Here is a 16,985-nt window from a genome sequence, read left to right as displayed (position 1 = left end):
GGTACGTACGGTTTTATTCAGTGCGACGAGGTTATCGGCTTTTCTTTTTCATGTGAATCCGTTCGGGCTATCCGCTGCTGCCGTTGCGCAGGTTTTTGCAGGTTGACAGGGAATTAAGCCGTCAAACTGTCACGTGATAAAAGGGAGAGAAAATAGCGAGAAAATTGAACGGATTTCCTTCCACGAACGAAGTTCGCGAGAAAAATTCAGCGCGCGTTTCTACCGTTCCGCCAGATCTCGCGCGCTCACCGTTTTTCCGATGCTTCTGCATAAGCTTCGGCGAAACGCTGTATCTGTACACTCGCACACGTACCTATTATCTCGTGTGTACTATTATTATTATTATTTTGGTCCCCGCGAAACGTCAATTTTTTTTCTAAATCTTTTCAAAAATTAAAAAAAATGGAATCCGTTCTGTCCGCGACGCTGCGGCGGAAGCTGATTATTCCGGATAATAACGTGTTTGAAAATTGACGAATAAAAATAAAATTAATCTCCGCTACGTCGACTCACTGCGTATATCACGTGTGCCGATCCGACGAATTAACGAAGGGAAAGGAACGCGCGACGGATGGCGAGAAGGATTTTAATGAATATTTATCGAATCATCTCATTGTTTGGACTTACACACCGCTCTGCAGCTGCAGCGGAATCGCGAAAGTTTGCTTACTTTGCATGTATACCTTGGAGAAAATAAGAAGAAAAAGCTGTAACATGAAAGGAGAAGAAAAGGGAAGAGATACTAGTGCGATAGGTAAATTCAAGGCATCTTCGGTTGGGCTATGGGAAAACTATTTTCTTAAATTCGAAATGAGGGAATTTATTTTACATAAATTATGAAAGCGTCAGAAATCCTCGCAGTATATACACTCGTTCACTTACCTATATTATACTTAGTTACTTACTTACTTACTTACTTACTTTGCTCTTCGACATTCTTAAGCAAAGTTGTAGGTAAATCCGTTTGCCAATTTTGCGTATCGATGAAAATTTTAATCGGAAATAAAAATACGCCGAACTCTCAAAATTTAATATCCTCCCTTCCTTCGAAACTTTACGTTTCGCTGTATTTATTTCCATCCAATGAAGCGTACACTATTCATTGAAAAAATATCAAAAATACGTATCCTTTTGCTCGGCCATTGAATCCGTTCAGCCTGCAGATATATTTTCCACTTTATTATTCTCTTTGTTTCCGGAAAAGATACGGTTAAAACGTTCCCCACTAAATTTGAATCTCGGATGGAAATGAATCAGGAATGTTTATTTAGGTACGTAATAATAAGATTAGAGAATTCTGTTATCTCAATTTTCGTGTATTTTACCTTCTTACTTTTTGCTTGATCATGTAACTTTTCCGCAATCCTCGGGGTTCGAAGAAACAACCCCTTTTTGATTTTCGTTCAAACAATTCCCGCAGGAACGGAAAAGTTATTGATCAGGACGAACGGCTGATCGATCGTTTAACGAAGCTGCCTATGGACGCAGACGGTAGGAAAAAAGTATATCTGCAGTCACGTCATTGCCGATTCTTACGTATACTCTCTGTAATATTCCTAAAAAAAAATATGTATATTTCCACCTGAACCATCGATCGCCATTAGGATATTAATTCCTGAACTTTATCGGCAATGAATTGGAAAGTTTATCGCAAATATCGTTGAACCTGAACTGCGGTAAGCTTCGGTTTATTGGTTCGCCAGATCGCGTAGTTTGCTGATACTGCAGCTGCAGGCTATTTACGCGAGTATATGTGTACTCCATACTCCAGTCCTTTACCATCCGTATATCAGCTGTCCATGCAAAATTCTATGATAAATTATCAAATATTCTGTAAGAGGTATCGAACGGAATATACAGCTGACCTTTTGAACCGGCCCGCGAAGGTCCGTGATCTTATTCGGTGTAAAACCTACAGTCCGATCACGTAATACACTTCTTTAAATTCTTTACCGGTTCCTAGTCGCTGATGTAAAACTCAAACCGAACACCCACGTCCGGAGAACAATGAGACAATTAAGATTTATAACGTCGCCTTCGTTGATTACTTCAGTTAAAATTTATCGCGAGGTAAAAAACTAAAAGGAACGCGATGTAGTTTCGTTTGGCCGATTGGCCGAGGTTGCTGGATTATTTTTTCTTCATATCCACTCGACGGTTTATCGTCATAATGCACGTGTGTTCGCGTAGGTATATCGTATTGAAAACTGAATCTAGATATAAATATAAAAGAAAATCCGTTAATTAACTTTTTAATTACAATTCAATTACCGTTTTTTTATCCAGATATACATGCGCGCCACCGTTTGCGGCGTTCGACCCTCAACTAGAGTAAATATTTTCTTGCTATATCACCCGCAAGAATATAGATATAGATATATATATATATATACGTACCCCTGGAATTAGTTGGACGTGGAAATCCAAGTTGAGATTTCATCTAATGAAAAGTAATTAATTTTTAAAGTATATTCCCCGCGCAGCTGGTTATATAATATATATACGTATACATACATTTATTACAGGAATTGTTATATCATCCGAGGTGATTTTAATTTGAGATTAACTGGATGAATATTTTGAAAAAAAAAAACAAAAAAAATAAGCCAAATTAAAAAAACGATATAATCTGTAACGTAACATAAATTTTATTCGACTTCATTTTATCTCTCGTATTGCAAGATGCGCTTTGCTCCACGCTCTGAATGCGTTTTCATTTCTTGTTCACTCGTTCGTCTATATATGCATACGGCAGGTGACATCGTTTCTGTTGCGTGACGAAAACTAGAAACGGAACTAAACACCGCGAGCGCGTAATTTCATCAAACGTTATACATACAGTGCCTATACATACGTTTGCGTAATTATATCAAGTGCATACAGCACACGTATGTATAGCAATGAAAAAAATTAAATAATTGTCGCTTATTATACGAGTTCCTCTGCTAATTTATACGTGCGAAATATAAAATCCAAACTCTCCGAGGTTTAAACTCTACGTCGTAAGATTACCTCGTCATTCGTCCCACGGCTACGAATTTTCGGTGAAATTGTGCAGTGGGAAAAAAAAGATGAAAAATATCGCACGTGCAACAGAGACGCGTTGCGAAACATCGGGCATAAAATCCACGAATTTCTTGTATACTCGAAATTGCGGAGGCTTATCATTTGATAATTGAAATTTCGCGGTGCGGGGTAAATATCTGTGTACGGATAGAAAAAATGTTAGTCAGCACGGTGAATCTCCGTTATTAATTATTGCATACCATGCAACAGATAGTACCTACTTCATAACCACGTATGTACGTACAGTACTCACTCAGCATATTCATACGTATTACACGCATATGATATCCGTAAATTACTCGTACGAAGCGGATGCCTAATCTGCCGCTAATACGGCAGCCGTAAAAACGTATGCTATACGTTACGGAAATTTTTTTTTTCTTTTTCCCTATCTCCCGCATCGCGATACGTACAAATGTACAAACATCGCATAGGTGCAGTATCTGTTGCGGTATTTTATTATTAATTGTAATGCGCGATGCGCGATATGCCTATTTGTGTCACGTGTTCGTATATCGTCCGCGGAGTCGCGTACAAGGGTTATTACATCCATTGCAGATGCATGCAGCGGTGAGTCCACGCAAAATGACATAATTCCGATCGGGACTAGCGCGCAACGATTGACATCATTTTTTATTTTCAACCATTCGATTTTTTCATTCATCTCTCTCGCTTTTCGACGGAATTATTTCGATGTCCGCCCGATGGATACGCGCGATGCGGGCTATATCTATATGCAACCGCAACGCGCGTCAACCGACGTCTCTTGGTCTCTTGATATGGAATTGTAGATTTTATTTAGCGTCTCGCGTACCAGCGTCGCGATAAAACGTGATAACGGTGTGGTGTGAACCAAAAAAAGAAAAGATCGGTCGATCGTTTCCGCGATAATCGATCTTCATCTTCTATCTTTTTTCAGTAATTCTTCGATAAAATTGATTAATTATACCTTGTGCGTAAAAATAAGTTTTTCGCTTTCTTATCGGTATAACACTGAAGTGATATTTTACATTTCGCCATTTTTGTAAAATCGGGACTCCCACGATTGTAGTTCCGTTCCGGTGAAATGCGTTCATTTCACCGATGTGTTCAATTTCATCATAATGCATTAATGCTGTATATGGTCTGGAGATCCGAGAGTGCAAAGGACATATGAAACACGTATGTACGTTACATGTGTATTTACCTGAACCTTCCCCGGTAGAAGGTGGCACCGTATCTCGTGACTCGCTGCGCCGCGCGGAGGTTGAATTACGCGGATTATCGCTTAAGAATTACTCGAATTACCTCCTGGCTGGTATACGTTATGTACAATGCTTTACATTCTAACTATAAACACATCTATACCTATGTATACACCGTCCAGACTATACAAGAATTAATTTCAGGCGCTGTGAAAATACTCCGGAGAGAATTATTTTCAGAAAAATTCGTATGTTGTCCGTGTCTTGGTGCTGTATTCCTTCGAATGGTTTTTTTTGCTTTCTTTCAACTCGTACAGAAAAAAGAATTTTTACGGTCACGAACGTCAAAAGACAATTAATTTATGTATTCATAGTGATTTTTTATTTTTTCCTCCGTTCGGAGAAAATCGAAGCGGTTCGATACGGTATTGGAAAAAATTGAGTTGGAATTGAAAGAAAAAAAAAAAGATTTAAATCAAAAATTATTTGACTGTCGGCAGATAAGTTTGCGTTACTTTTTGTACATATTTATAACACGTTTAGAAGATGGCTGTATACGTGCACACCAGTATGTATAAATTGTGCTATGTTCTATATTTAGTATGCTTGCTGACTCGACTCGCCTTAAATCGAACGGGGGTCTTGGTCTTAAAACGTCTTAACCAATACCGTTTCGCTTTTATACCTATAACTTGTGCAGCTTTTATTGTATTTTGTGTGAGGTCTTTTCTTGGCTCTTGAACATTAACCGTTTATACATCAACACCATAAGGTATAAATTTAACATATAATAGTACGTAAAGTCGATAAGTTCCAAGTACGCGCGACTTTATTATCACATCAATATACAAACCTTTGACCTTTTTAACGTGCAGGAATCTAATCACTTTTCTTCTTTTTTTTTCGATCACTTAACGCGTGGGGCATTCCTCGCTCTGTCGATATACCAAACTTACCGAAAAAAAAAATATATATATCTTCACGATGCGGCAGGTGTAATCGCAAAAAAATGATTTTTCATTCCTTCCTGGATAGGTTGGAAAAATTATTTTCGCAGGGGATTTCATTGTTTCCGCAAAGACAGCGGTGTACGACGATCGGCGCGACCGGTTCATCAATTTCAAATCTTGTCCATTGAATTCTGTGAACATGACGATGGTGATCCTGCTTTCCGAAGCCCGATCGTAGGCTATGTGTATTTCGGAGTCAGCGATGTAACCATGTATTTTCATAGTTGGTTCGAAATAGCCGTTGGACGGTCTAATATTATAATAGCCGTGACTCGATCGCGCGGCGTTGGCGAACGATGCGCGCCTTGACGAGCTTCATGCCACCGCAGTTCTCGCGGATAATCCTCAGCCCCAACTTCGAACCTAAATCCGAACATCTCGGATAATTAGCTCGCGTTCGTTCGACGGAAAAATAAGAAAATTGAATAAAAGAATCTTCGTGAAACGCACAATCGTACTTTGAAAAAAAAATAAATTGTATAAAACGAAGAACTAAAAAATTGAGGGAAAATAAGAAAACTGAGGAGAGAATAAATTGAAACACGCTATTACCCGAGACTTTTTCTCACTTCTGGGCATTTCGCGCGAATCACGTGACCCTGGGATTAACACGAGTATATAGATGTAATCAAAAATAGGCCATCGCACTACGGCTAAGTAAGCTCGCATCGGAAAATTTATTCAAACCGCCACGGGGTAAATTACACATTTTTTTTTCTCTCCCTTGAATAAAATCATACATTCACCCGCAACACGGATCAATTAATTTTCATCGTCAGCTTCGCGGTCCCACGAAGAAAGTCGGACAAACTATCCAGAAGAAAGAGAAGAAGAAAAAAATTCAAATGAATTACTTGAAATTGAGCAAGATTTTTTTAGCTGTGAAGTAATCGCCGGTCTACTTCCAATACACGCGCGATACACGTAAACGTATAGTTTTATCGTGCGTGGCCGCCTTTTTATGCTGCAAAGAGATTTTTTTTATTTTTTTTTCCAAGTGGTATTTAACGTACGTACGTAGTATACAATTTTCGGCATTTACCGTATTCTATAACTATATCTCGCATCGAGGTGTAATTAAATAGGTGCACATTAGTGTGAACTTAAGCTACCTCGTATTATCGCACACACGTATAGGTGTGTACGTAACTTTCTACCTCCACTACCTTGGCATTGAGAATAGAGACGGTGTACGTGGTGTATGGTTCGGTTATGTTGAGCCTCCTCCTCCTCCTCCTCGCGGTTAATATTTAACCATACATACATTTCTCGAGTGTGTTCCACAATAATTGTTATTATTACATTTACATAGCCGCACGAAACGCAACTCGGTTGCGTCGGCTTTGACACACGTGTACGCGCGTTCATGCGCTCGCATATATATTTGTACACGCGTACCACACATTCTAAATACATTCGCATAAAAGTATATGTGTACGCACGGATTGTAACGTGAACGTTACGCCGATTCAACCTGGTGTGTAACTCACCTAACTCAACTTTTAACTCTAAACTCACCAGCACTCGGTCAGTAGTTACTACTCGGTTCGGATTGTCACGAGTCACGGGCATCGCGGAGTACGGTAACGACGACTCGTCGTAGCACTCGACCCACAGTGATTGGGTTGCATTTTCGAGTTGTACCTTGGTTGTTGAATTGCATCGAAACCGTGTGTTCTTATTTTTGCGAATGTCGCAAATGTTATTTTGTGCCTGATGTGCCGGTGTTGGTGCGGTGCAAGTGATTGTCTTCCGTGTAGTTCGGTCGTTCTTTGATTGTTCGATTTTTTTATTTCTTCCTTTTTTTAAAACACAATTACAAAAGTTAAAGCAGGGATCACCTGCGGACGGCATACCAAATTGGGTCGATGATATGATCTGAATTTTTATTATCGCGGCACAACCATGCCCAACATGCTCAAAAAAATGGTAATCTTGAATTACGTAATCGTAAATTTTTAGAAAAAAGTTTTTTCTTTTTTACCTCACCGCCTGTTTTCCGTACGTTTCAAACACTTGCGAGTCAGTTGTACCGATGGGTTATTTCCCCTCCGTTAAACATCCAGAATTAATTATTTTAGAATTGAAAACGAAATTGAGGATATTCGGGTTTTTTTCTTAAAAATTTTTGGAACAACAAAATAATATTTAACATCTATATTTGAATAATATTTAGTAATATTTAACGACTGAAATAACACTAGTCATTATTTCGACGATATATAATCCGAGTCAATATTGAAATCTGGTTATATACCAATCACTATGATAAATGTTATTTATTTTTATTTATTTTTTTTTCCTCACGTAATTAAATGGAACGACGCTCGCGGTATCGGGATGTCGTCCTACTCGTATCCGTGTATATTTATGCGTGATCAGCTAATCACATGCAATCAATATAGTAGCTATAATTAAGGTATGCATCGTTTATGGTATATTTTCGTTGGATTTGATACGTACATTTTCAATGTACATAGGACGACGTTGATGAGTATGTTGAAGCGCACGAGCAATCGATATAGATTATGCATATTGTAATTTTGTGCCATGTACCAAGAATAATCCGAGATTAGGTTGATGAGCTTTGTATTATAATTCATGTCTCCTTGCGGGTGGGTTATTGTCATTATCATAATCATTATTATCGTCATCAGCTGTGTAATCGTAGACTCACGTTCGATATCTCGCGAATACCTCATCGCTCTTTAGTTAATTAACGCGTGTCAAGCTCCCAACAGCTGATTCTATAGACGAAAGACAGCTTGTTACACAGACGCCGATAATGTAACATGGATAGTCGATTGTACCTCATTTCTAGTTTACCTGAAATCAATTAAACACGTAGCCCCGGTGGTACTCGTACGGGCGATTGCATGAAATTTCATATTCTCAGATTTCCGATTTCTCATCATAGTTCGTTGAATTTTTTTTTTTCTCCTCCCTGAATCGTGTTCTAATCGTTCCGTTAATTAATCTAATTACAGGTTAACGGAGACGATGACTGGGAATACGAGGAAATCATCCTCGAACGAGGAGGCGCTGGTCTCGGTTTCAGCATCGCAGGTGGTACGGACAATCCTCACATCGGTAACGACACCGCGATATACATCACGAAACTTATTCCCGGCGGTGCCGCCTCCGCGGATGGAAGACTTCGCGTCAACGATACGATATTGCAAGTGAACGACGCTTCCGTCGTTGACGTACCTCACGCCACAGCCGTTGACGCGTTAAAACGTGCCGGAAACACCGTGAAATTGGTAAGATTCTTATCTATCGTCTATCCTTTTAATCGTATTGTCAAAAAAATCGATTTCAACTTGGTCGCATTGAGTGTGCGAAAAATTTCGCTGCCATCTCCGTAACGTCGTTTCCGTTCTTTTGCAAACGTACAGTACGTCAGGCGACGACGGTCGGCGTCGAACACCAGATTACTCGAGATAGAATTGATCAAGGGTAACAAAGGACTGGGATTCAGTATCGCCGGTGGAATCGGCAATCAACATATCCCAGGCGACAACGGGATATACGTTACCAAAATAATGGACGGTGGGGCCGCTCAAGTTGACGGAAGACTCATCGTCGGCGACAAACTCGTCGCCGTCAGAAACACCTTGGTGAGTTGAAGAAAACAAACAAAAAAAAAAATTTCTCTATACATCAATCAATCGATATATTCATCGGCAAAACCTTATCCCCCGATTTTTGCTTCACTTCTCGATGTATCCCAACTGTTCACGTACTTGAAGAAATTTCGTACACCGTCGAAATATTTGTGTAATTAACAAACTTGAATAGGTGTTGAAAGAACACCTGGGGAGGAAAAAGCGCGGTGGATGAGTAGAACAAAAAAACAAAAAAAAAAACAGGTAAAAGTAGCAAGGGTTGAACAACAAGGGAAAGTCAGCACCGTAAAGGAATAACGGTGGTTCAGGATGGAGGGCAGAGGTTATCGCTAACTTTGGTCGGGGGTCACGCTTATAGTGGCAAGGTCGTCTAACGACTTTGACCGACGATCCTAGGCCACGCGGAGCTGCTGCTGCGTAGGGAATGTTTAGGGGATAAAAGTATAAGGGCGGAGAATGAGAAACGGCTGAAAGGGGTTAGTTGGTCTCTTAATGACAGTCCAGGCGAAAGATGTAATGCCCCTCGGTATACGTACAACTGTTCAGCAGGTATCTCTGTATGTACTCGTATAGGTATACGTACGGAGCGCAAAAGTCTAGGAGCTTTTACGTGCTGGCAGTAAACCAGGGAATTTCACAATGTTACGTTCTACCATTCTTCTTCGTTCCTACGATGCGTTTCGACACTGCAGCGATCCAACACACGTCGTTCTTTTCTTTTTTTTTTTTTTTTTTTTTTGTTTTGAAACGCGTATACCGAGAAACTAATTTTTTCTAATGCATCTCTCTCTCTCTCCGCCCATCTTTATTCTTATTTTCTCTTTCGTCCAGTTAGAAGGACGGAGGACAGGACGTACCTATCCTTCGCCTTATACGACAGAAATGTTTTCGCCAGATAGCACGTTTATTATTTTTTTATGACCGCATGTTTTCGGACAGCGTGGACCATTTGGTATTATGGTACCCGACCGCCGAACGGCCTGCTCGCGTAATCGTGCGAAAAATATGGATCTTTTTTAGGGAAGCGTAAAGGGGGTGGGGAATGTTCCAAGGGCTAGGAAAAAACTACTCCCTGGTTCGGAAAGGCCGAACGTGAAAGAAAAAAAAAATTTCTTTCACTTTTACGATTTATTTGAGTATTCCTTTTTCCACCGTATACGCGACTAGATTGCGATGCGTGAATCTTGAGACTATTTAGACCGAAAATTTAATATTCCGAACGCTCAGACTACGAAAATCCGTCATTTCAATATTTTTCATTCTAATTTCACAGAAATTTCGCGAATTACTCGTTGATATAATTATTCTCGAGCGAAATTATGAATAAATAAAATTGCCCAGCAATAAGTACCGCATACTTTTCGGGGTGGGTTAAGTAGTTGTATAATTGTGTATATATGTATGTTTACGTACATATGGGTTAGGTAGGTAATTTTTCGCTTCAAAAATCTTCTCTGGGCTAAAGAAAATTTAGGGAGGGAAGGGAATTTGCGGCGAGGCGAGGCTCGTTAGATCTTGATACAATTTGAAACCAGCGGTGTACTCGGTGTGTACGAACGCGTGTAAAAAGAAGCGAAGGGGATGAGAGGTTTCAAAATAAAAAGAGAAAGAAAACGAATAAAGCATACGGAAAACAGTTAGGAAAAATAAAAGAAAAGGTACCCTGTACCAACTCTTAACATATTTTCGGGAAAAAATTTTTACACACTGACTCGAATGTATGCGGTACAACTTGAAGGGTACAAGGAAAGGATGAAGGGAAAAGAGAAAGAGACTCGAGTTAATTTGACTCGAGTCGTGTCTGAAGAGAGAATTTTTTCTTTCCTTCATTTTTTCAGTTTAAAGCTGCAGTTCCGTACATGTAAAAAGAAGCGACTTTAACTTTTACAACCTGCCTCCAACGTAACGAAGGAAATTTCTAAGCTAGGGAATCGAATCGGCGTAGAAAAATTCTGGGAGAGATACGATGCGCGTGGAATTCTCCCGATGTCGCTCGTCTGTATTCCATATGTCTGTAAGTATATCGAGTTTTGATCGCGTAGATTTTCGGAGGGCGTAAAAAGTCACTTCGGAGAAAAATCAAGTCTCTTCCATTTTTCACGTTTCTCCGGGTGGGGGGCGGGGAGGGGGCCTCTATACCGTCATCCGGAAGCCTCAACCCCCGACACGTATACCGTACGTAGGCGTCTTAGGTTTCAGAATCGACTGTGATTTTCGCTTCTGTTAAGATACACCGGAAATTCTGGGGTTGAAGAAAAAGTAGAGGGAAACCGACTTTCCTCGGTGAAAATGTAACCCACAAATGGATGGTTAAGTGCGGATAGGAAAAATAGATTAGGGTGAAAAGAATTCACGTAATTGATGGCTATTCCGTCAGCGATACTTCGGGTCGCTGCACCGTTCGTTCTAGTTTTATTCGTCACTCTCGTTTTGAGATGATTTTTTGATAGAAAGAAAAAAAAAAACACAAAGAAAATAGAAGGAGAAAATGAGTGGCTGATTTTACTTCTGATTATCACGGAATATTCTATTTTGCCGCGTATAACGCGTTTCTGCCAGTTCAGAGTACATAACCCTCACCGCCACGTCGTATCTAACTGTCCGGCGGAAGTAGGGTGGTAATTACATTAACCATTATATGAATCTATATATACATATCTATAGGAAATCGTCGGTTAGAGAATAATCGTGAATAATTGTGAGCTGCGTGAGAGTCGGTCGCGTCGTGCACGTCTGTCAAATGATCAAATTGTGACGTATCTGTATTAATCGGAATTATTCAGTTGCGTAGGGGTTGATTTTATTGATACGAATATAAATATCTCAGTGACAGAGGCACAGCATCGCATCGTCAAACAACGATTCATTTCCTGTCCGGACTCAGCCGCTGACAACGAGTATTCGTATTCGTTCGTCCCATCGAATCCGCGTGGTCGTAATTAAAAAAAGAAATTATTTATGATTAAAAAATGACGAATTGGCGCGGGGAAGTTTTTGTGAAAATTTTTCTGTCGGCTATAGGCAGATATACGGAAACATATCTAGGATCGAAGAACAAGGTATTTTATTTGTCTATCATTTTTCCCGCCTCCCCCCCATTTCTTTAGCGATATAAAAAATAACGGTCGAGCACCGTGGCGGGGAACGCGTATTTCGCCACTATTGGTAGGCAAGGTAATCCGAATATATTTTCTGGAATAATGTACATTCGTTCTCAAACTTTTCGCATATGGGAAATAGGCGAAACTGAGTGAAACTGTTATTTTTCACAGTTCGGAGGGCGAGAAATGCCGTTACCGCGTTTACGACGTGTATATTTCCATTATTTCGTTCCAAGCTGAAACCACAATATTTTCCACACACCCCGTTCCACAAACGCGTCACTCCGGCCGCCGTTTTATATGTGTTCCGTAGAGCAGAGCATTATGTGTTCGCCGGTAAGAAAAAAATGACCGAGACTTTGATCCGTTGCAAATTTTTAAAACCACGAAATAAGGTGACTGGGAACTTTTTCCGGAACGTTAAATTCTATCAAATATATTTTCATCGATTCGGGTGTGTGTGCGTGCGTTTTTTTTTTTCCTACCTCCGTTTTCTCCATTCTCTGTAATAGTTATTACTTTTTTTCACTACCCAATGCCCCCCGTCACAATCGCATGTAATACAATTCCATTTGATCGCTTGTAAAATTGAATGCAAAAGCTTTCGTCATATATATTCGCGGATCGTTAAAAATTCGTGTTATCGGATTTGGTCTTTTTTTTGTCTTTTTTTTTTTTCATCCAGGTTTTACAGAATTTTTACATCTTTCAACCCACTACCGGTAATGGCGTTACGAATTATCTGCAGCGGTAAAACACAGGGGGGTGGTAAATTTTGAATTTGACGAACGCCCCTCTCCCGTTCGAAGTTCACACGATATATTCCGCAGTAGTGGGTTGCGTGTTAATTTTGGATTTAGAATTAGTTATACAGGTCTTCGTTCAGATGTTGTTTCATGTTCGGTGTGACTAAACGGGGATCAAAAGGGTTGTTACACAGAGGCGGTAATTAAAGCCCCCGTCGTACAAGGCTAACAGCGGGGTAATAGCCTCCTTGTTTGTGACGTTGTCGAATTTCCCCTTGACTGGATATTCCCTGAATTGGAATTGCGAATCTTCTGTTTTAATGAGTAACAAAATGATTTTACAGAGAGTCGAAAAAAAAGGGTAATTCCACCTCACCGTCGTTCACGGTTTTAATTCGTTAACTCGTCTCATTTCTTTTTGCAGCAGGGTGACAAAAACTTGGAAAATGTGACCCACGAAGAAGCCGTCGCCACTCTCAAGGCTACACAGGATCGCGTTGTCCTACTAGTTGCGAAACCCGAGGGCGTATTACCACCACCACCGTCCGCGTCGGAGTTGTCACTGTCACCTCAACCACGTGAGTGAAAGAGAAAAAAAAAAATTTTGGTACTTTTGGACAAAAAAACTGATCACATGAAATGAATAATTTCGCTTAAAAATTGACTACCATGAATTATAAACGACACGTGCTGTACTCCTCAAACGGTATAGCTTCGGTGATAGAGACGAGTTCTTGAGTCAGTGAAGAATTTCTTTCTTCTACACTGTGGGAAGGACAAAAAAAAACAGAAAACCCCCTGAGGGAGATAAAGAAGAGGAAAGAAAACGGAACGACACGCCCGTGTCTGAAATTAGCACGGTTAGAACCGGAAGTCCCACGTGCAAGACACGTGGCCGTTTGTCGAAAGGACACAAAGGGTCTGAACGTGGTGTAACTCGTCCCTTCGTTTCGCGAACTCTCTTATCTGCTCCACCTTCGCTTCATTTTATTTTCTGTTTTTATTCCAACTTTGTGCTTCTTTGTCGGCCGAACGAAAAACAAAAAACAAAAAAACCACCTGCTACGTACCCTTCGGTCCCGTTTCACGATTTTCGGTTTAAAAAAAAACTCACACGTTCTCCAGACTTCTTCGCACTCCGTACCTCTCCTCATCGCGCCAAGGGTGATCTTTCTTTCGAACTGTGCGAATAAATTTTTTATCACCACTCCGAAAAATTCTGACCTATAGACGAAGGGGCGAGTTCGCGGTGTGTATAAAATCGTGTGAAACCCTCCTCTCGAGGAAATGCCACGACGTCAACCTGAATTTCGCGCAGCGACCGACACATTCCGTTATAATTTATTCATTAACTTCACGCGAACCTGTACAGAGGGTAATAAACTCCGAACGTAGTTTTTTACAACAGCTGCAACACGCGCCGTATCAGACGTCTATAAACTTTGTTATAACAACGATGTTCCATCCCCTATCCCCCCCCCCCCCCCTCTACTTTACGCTATCCATTTTTCTTCATTATGTTAACAGGCAAACAAAACGGTTCGGTATCAGCGTTGGAAAATAACTCCTTAGCATATTCGCAAGAATCGCGTCACGCCTCTTCACTGGCACTTCACACAGCCTCGACGCCACGTGCTGTTTCACAAGAAGACATTTCAAGGTGAGTTCTTTGTCATTTTGTCATTGGATTATTCCGAAGATGTTCGTTATCTGATATCGTACAAATTGCATCACATACGTGTAATCATCCGCCGACACACCACCCCGCGTTGCCGCACGTTGTACGTTTCATATCATCGCCGGTCTAACCGCATCGCATTTAGAATCGTGACATGCGACATCACGGTGGTTCGAAGGGGTGTAGATATACACGTAGATAGACAGGTGTATAGGGTGTTGGATGTGCAGCCACCGTCCCCGTATACCGCTGGCTCAATTCCGGTGGGAACCAAATTAATTATACAGTCACAGTTCGGCGGCTCTCTCCAGGCTCGCAGAGAGTTTTAGGGAGTGAACTCGTTCAAGGGATGAGAAATAGGAGGAGGAGGAGGAGGAGGAGGAGGAGGACAGGGATGAAAGGGGTGACGGGATGCTCATGCTGTACGAGTTAATTGCCGCCGGATTAAGGGTTTATCGAATCGGTCTCCGACGCGCTGGCTGCTGCGTAGGGGATTGGTTCGGACACGGAGCGTAGATGTGTTTTGAGCGAAAGCTTTCTCCCATGTGGATTGACTCGCGGCATCGTTGAATTTACGATCCAAAAACAGGACTCGGATACTGAAACCCCCCCGCCCGTTACGCACCAATGAAACGTAAAAATATCCTGCAAGCTTTTTCACTTTTACCCTCCCGAAGAGTACCTGATGCGGATTTCAAATTCTTTTGTCTTTGAAAGGGGTTTTTTTTTTTTTTGTTTTCTTCTCATTCTCGTTTATCGTGGATAACGAGTGCAGCTAAAGCGATCGGTAGAGTGTAACCCTCTCCTTGGACTTTATACTGCGCCCGTTGATCATCGAGTTTTCATTAATTTACTCCGGCGCTGAACAAACATCAAAAAACTTCCTTTGATCTCTCGATTCTTCAAAGATTAAACTGTTCGAAATATTAACCCTTTGAACGTGTAATTATGGACGTACGTGTTGAAGATTTATTTATTTATTTTTTTCTTTTTCTTTTTACACGTAAAGCGCAAAGTTTAACGATTAAATTTGAATGCAAATCATCATACTCTCTCATTCTGACTTTCGTATAGGAGGCATTCCACGTGAAACGAGCCATTATTTCCAAAATATCTTTTTGACTTGACGAAACTTTTTTGACGTCTTCAGGCCTCTAGGACAAAAAATGTTTTTTGGTTCTAGTATCAAAAATCAACGATTTTCTTCAGCGTTTCCTCGAGTATTTCCATGTATTTTGATCCCAGAAATTCGAATCTGGAAGCCAAATTGATCTACCTATGAAATTGGGGTTGAAAAGGCTTCAAGTTTGAAAACTATTCCGGAAAAGTGGCCCGTTTCACGTGGAATGCCTCATAAGCGAAATTTACGGGGGTTAGAAATTAAAGTTTTTCACATATTATAATTCAGAGGGTATACGCAAGTAGGAAGAAAACAAAGGAGAAGAGTAATTTCTGAAAATGGAGTTAGTGCAACCTGCAGCCCGTGCGGTAATAATAATTCTTTTCTCACTGCGGTCGCGTTGCTTCCAAGTGTGACTGGATAGTCCGACGCCAGAAGTCTTTGAGAAAGGGGGACAAAGCTCTTTAGCTCGATTTTACGTCTTTCTTTACTTACAAGTTTACTAAATATAGTTATACCGTCATTGGGTTGAGCTGAAACTTTTTACCGGTAGCTCATCTCGGGTGCCAAAGAAAACCAACTAATTGCGCTTTCTCTCTGTTATTAAAAAGTAGATGGTTATAAAGAATGGAAATAAAACAAAATCCAATCTTAAAGGAATTATTAAGCGTTACCGTCGCATCGCATTCGGCTTTAACTATTGCACAGAATAATTTTATACCGCCATCTTTGTGAAAATTCTTCCAATTATTGTAATCAACATATTTTTTTTTTTTTTCCTCATACATTCTGATTCCGATTCCTATTTCTTCTCTATATTTACCTCAGTCTAGACAAATTTTCACCCTCCGTTCCAACCTTCTCGTATTTCTCATTTTCATCCGGATTTTTTCTCTTCCTTTTTCCTCTTACTTCAACTCGCTCGGTCTATTTCTTTTTTTTTTTTCTTTTTCTCTTTTTTTTTGCGGTTTTTTCCATGCCTCTGTCTCTCTTTGACGCTTCAGTTTGCCGGTGGGAGTTTTTCTTTTTTCCTCATACTCTTTTTTTCGACGGAAATTCCTTGGCCAGTCTTTCCTCGCCCCTCATCTCTCGCCGCGAAACCTAGCGAGTATACACGGTTTAAGATCGCGCGTATATCTCGTTTCTCTCGAAAGCTTCGTTGAATCTACGCCAGCGTGTAATTCTTCTCTCCTGATTGTGGCAATTTTGTCACTGATTGGACACCACCATGCTTTGTCTACCTCGCGATTCAACCTTCCCGGCTTCCGGTATTTCCACATCAAACCACTCTTACCTACCTCTCTTTCGCTCTTGGCGAAATCATTTTTCCCTCAAGATATTTTTCCACTCGGAATATTTCGCGACCGATATTAGCGGTCTTTCATCTTTCCATTCACGTGATATAAAAAGGCTCCGAGTTTAATACGCTCGGACAATGTCTGCCCGTAATT

At 40.6% G+C, this 16,985-nt stretch overlaps 1 protein-coding gene across 19 annotated transcripts in view; it reads left to right on the top strand.

Moving 5' to 3' along the window:
* The window catches only part of LOC105690854 (disks large 1 tumor suppressor protein), a 311,797-nt gene that overhangs the window by 245,447 nt on the left and 49,365 nt on the right, over positions 1 to 16,985 (top strand). For all 19 annotated transcript variants that reach the window (XM_048657365.1, XM_048657364.1, XM_048657363.1 and 16 more), the window contains 4 exons: positions 8,248 to 8,523; positions 8,659 to 8,880; positions 13,161 to 13,314; positions 14,264 to 14,396. In XM_048657365.1, the coding sequence (XP_048513322.1) occupies positions 8,248 to 8,523; positions 8,659 to 8,880; positions 13,161 to 13,314; positions 14,264 to 14,396 (785 nt within the window). The remainder of the gene's footprint in view (positions 1 to 8,247; positions 8,524 to 8,658; positions 8,881 to 13,160; positions 13,315 to 14,263; positions 14,397 to 16,985) is intronic.

This window comes from Athalia rosae, chromosome 6 (assembly GCF_917208135.1).
Source record: "Athalia rosae chromosome 6, iyAthRosa1.1, whole genome shotgun sequence".
Classification (NCBI taxonomy): domain Eukaryota; kingdom Metazoa; phylum Arthropoda; class Insecta; order Hymenoptera; family Athaliidae; genus Athalia; species Athalia rosae.
Note: the sequence above shows the minus strand (reverse complement) of the source record. Positions and strands in the feature narration are given on the sequence as shown.